The 379-nt window shown below is 47.2% G+C and overlaps 1 protein-coding gene across 1 annotated transcript; it reads left to right on the forward strand.

Moving 5' to 3' along the window:
• Positions 1 to 4: 4 nt before the first annotated feature.
• Positions 5 to 349, forward strand: LOC147820369 (V-set and immunoglobulin domain-containing protein 10-like; the record flags this gene model as incomplete). The annotated part of the gene is made up of 2 exons (XM_087179472.1): positions 5 to 51; positions 198 to 349. Coding segments are annotated over 2 exons (199 nt in total), but the record flags the coding sequence as incomplete, so codon positions are not given.
• Positions 350 to 379: the final 30 nt, after the last annotated feature.

Consider the following 379-nt stretch of genomic DNA (forward strand, 5'->3'; position numbering starts at 1 on the left):
TTCAGTGAATCTGACCTGTAGCAGTGATGCTAACCCAGCAGCTAATTACACCTGGTACAAGGAGAATGACCGTGAACTTCCCAGTCAACAACCACAGCTCTTCTTCTTCAGCTCCATCCAGCCCTCTGAGTCTGGAGAGTATTACTGTACAGCTGAGAATGAGATGGGGAGGAGGAGATCAGCACACGTCTTTACACCTGGTACAAGGAGAATGAAGACTCACCAAAAGCTTCAGGACAGATCTTCACCATCACTGACCTCAGACCTGAACACAGTGGGAATTATTACTGTGAAGCCCAGAACACAAGAGGACGTCGTAACTCCACCTTAAATCTGACTGTTGTAGCAGGTGAGTTACACACATTCATCTACACACACC

The sequence above is a fragment of the Seriola lalandi genome, unplaced genomic scaffold, assembly GCF_002814215.2.
Source record: "Seriola lalandi dorsalis isolate HSWRI2012SDOR001 ecotype SW California unplaced genomic scaffold, Sedor1 jcf7180001962869, whole genome shotgun sequence".
Classification (NCBI taxonomy): Eukaryota; Metazoa; Chordata; class Actinopteri; order Carangiformes; family Carangidae; genus Seriola; species Seriola lalandi.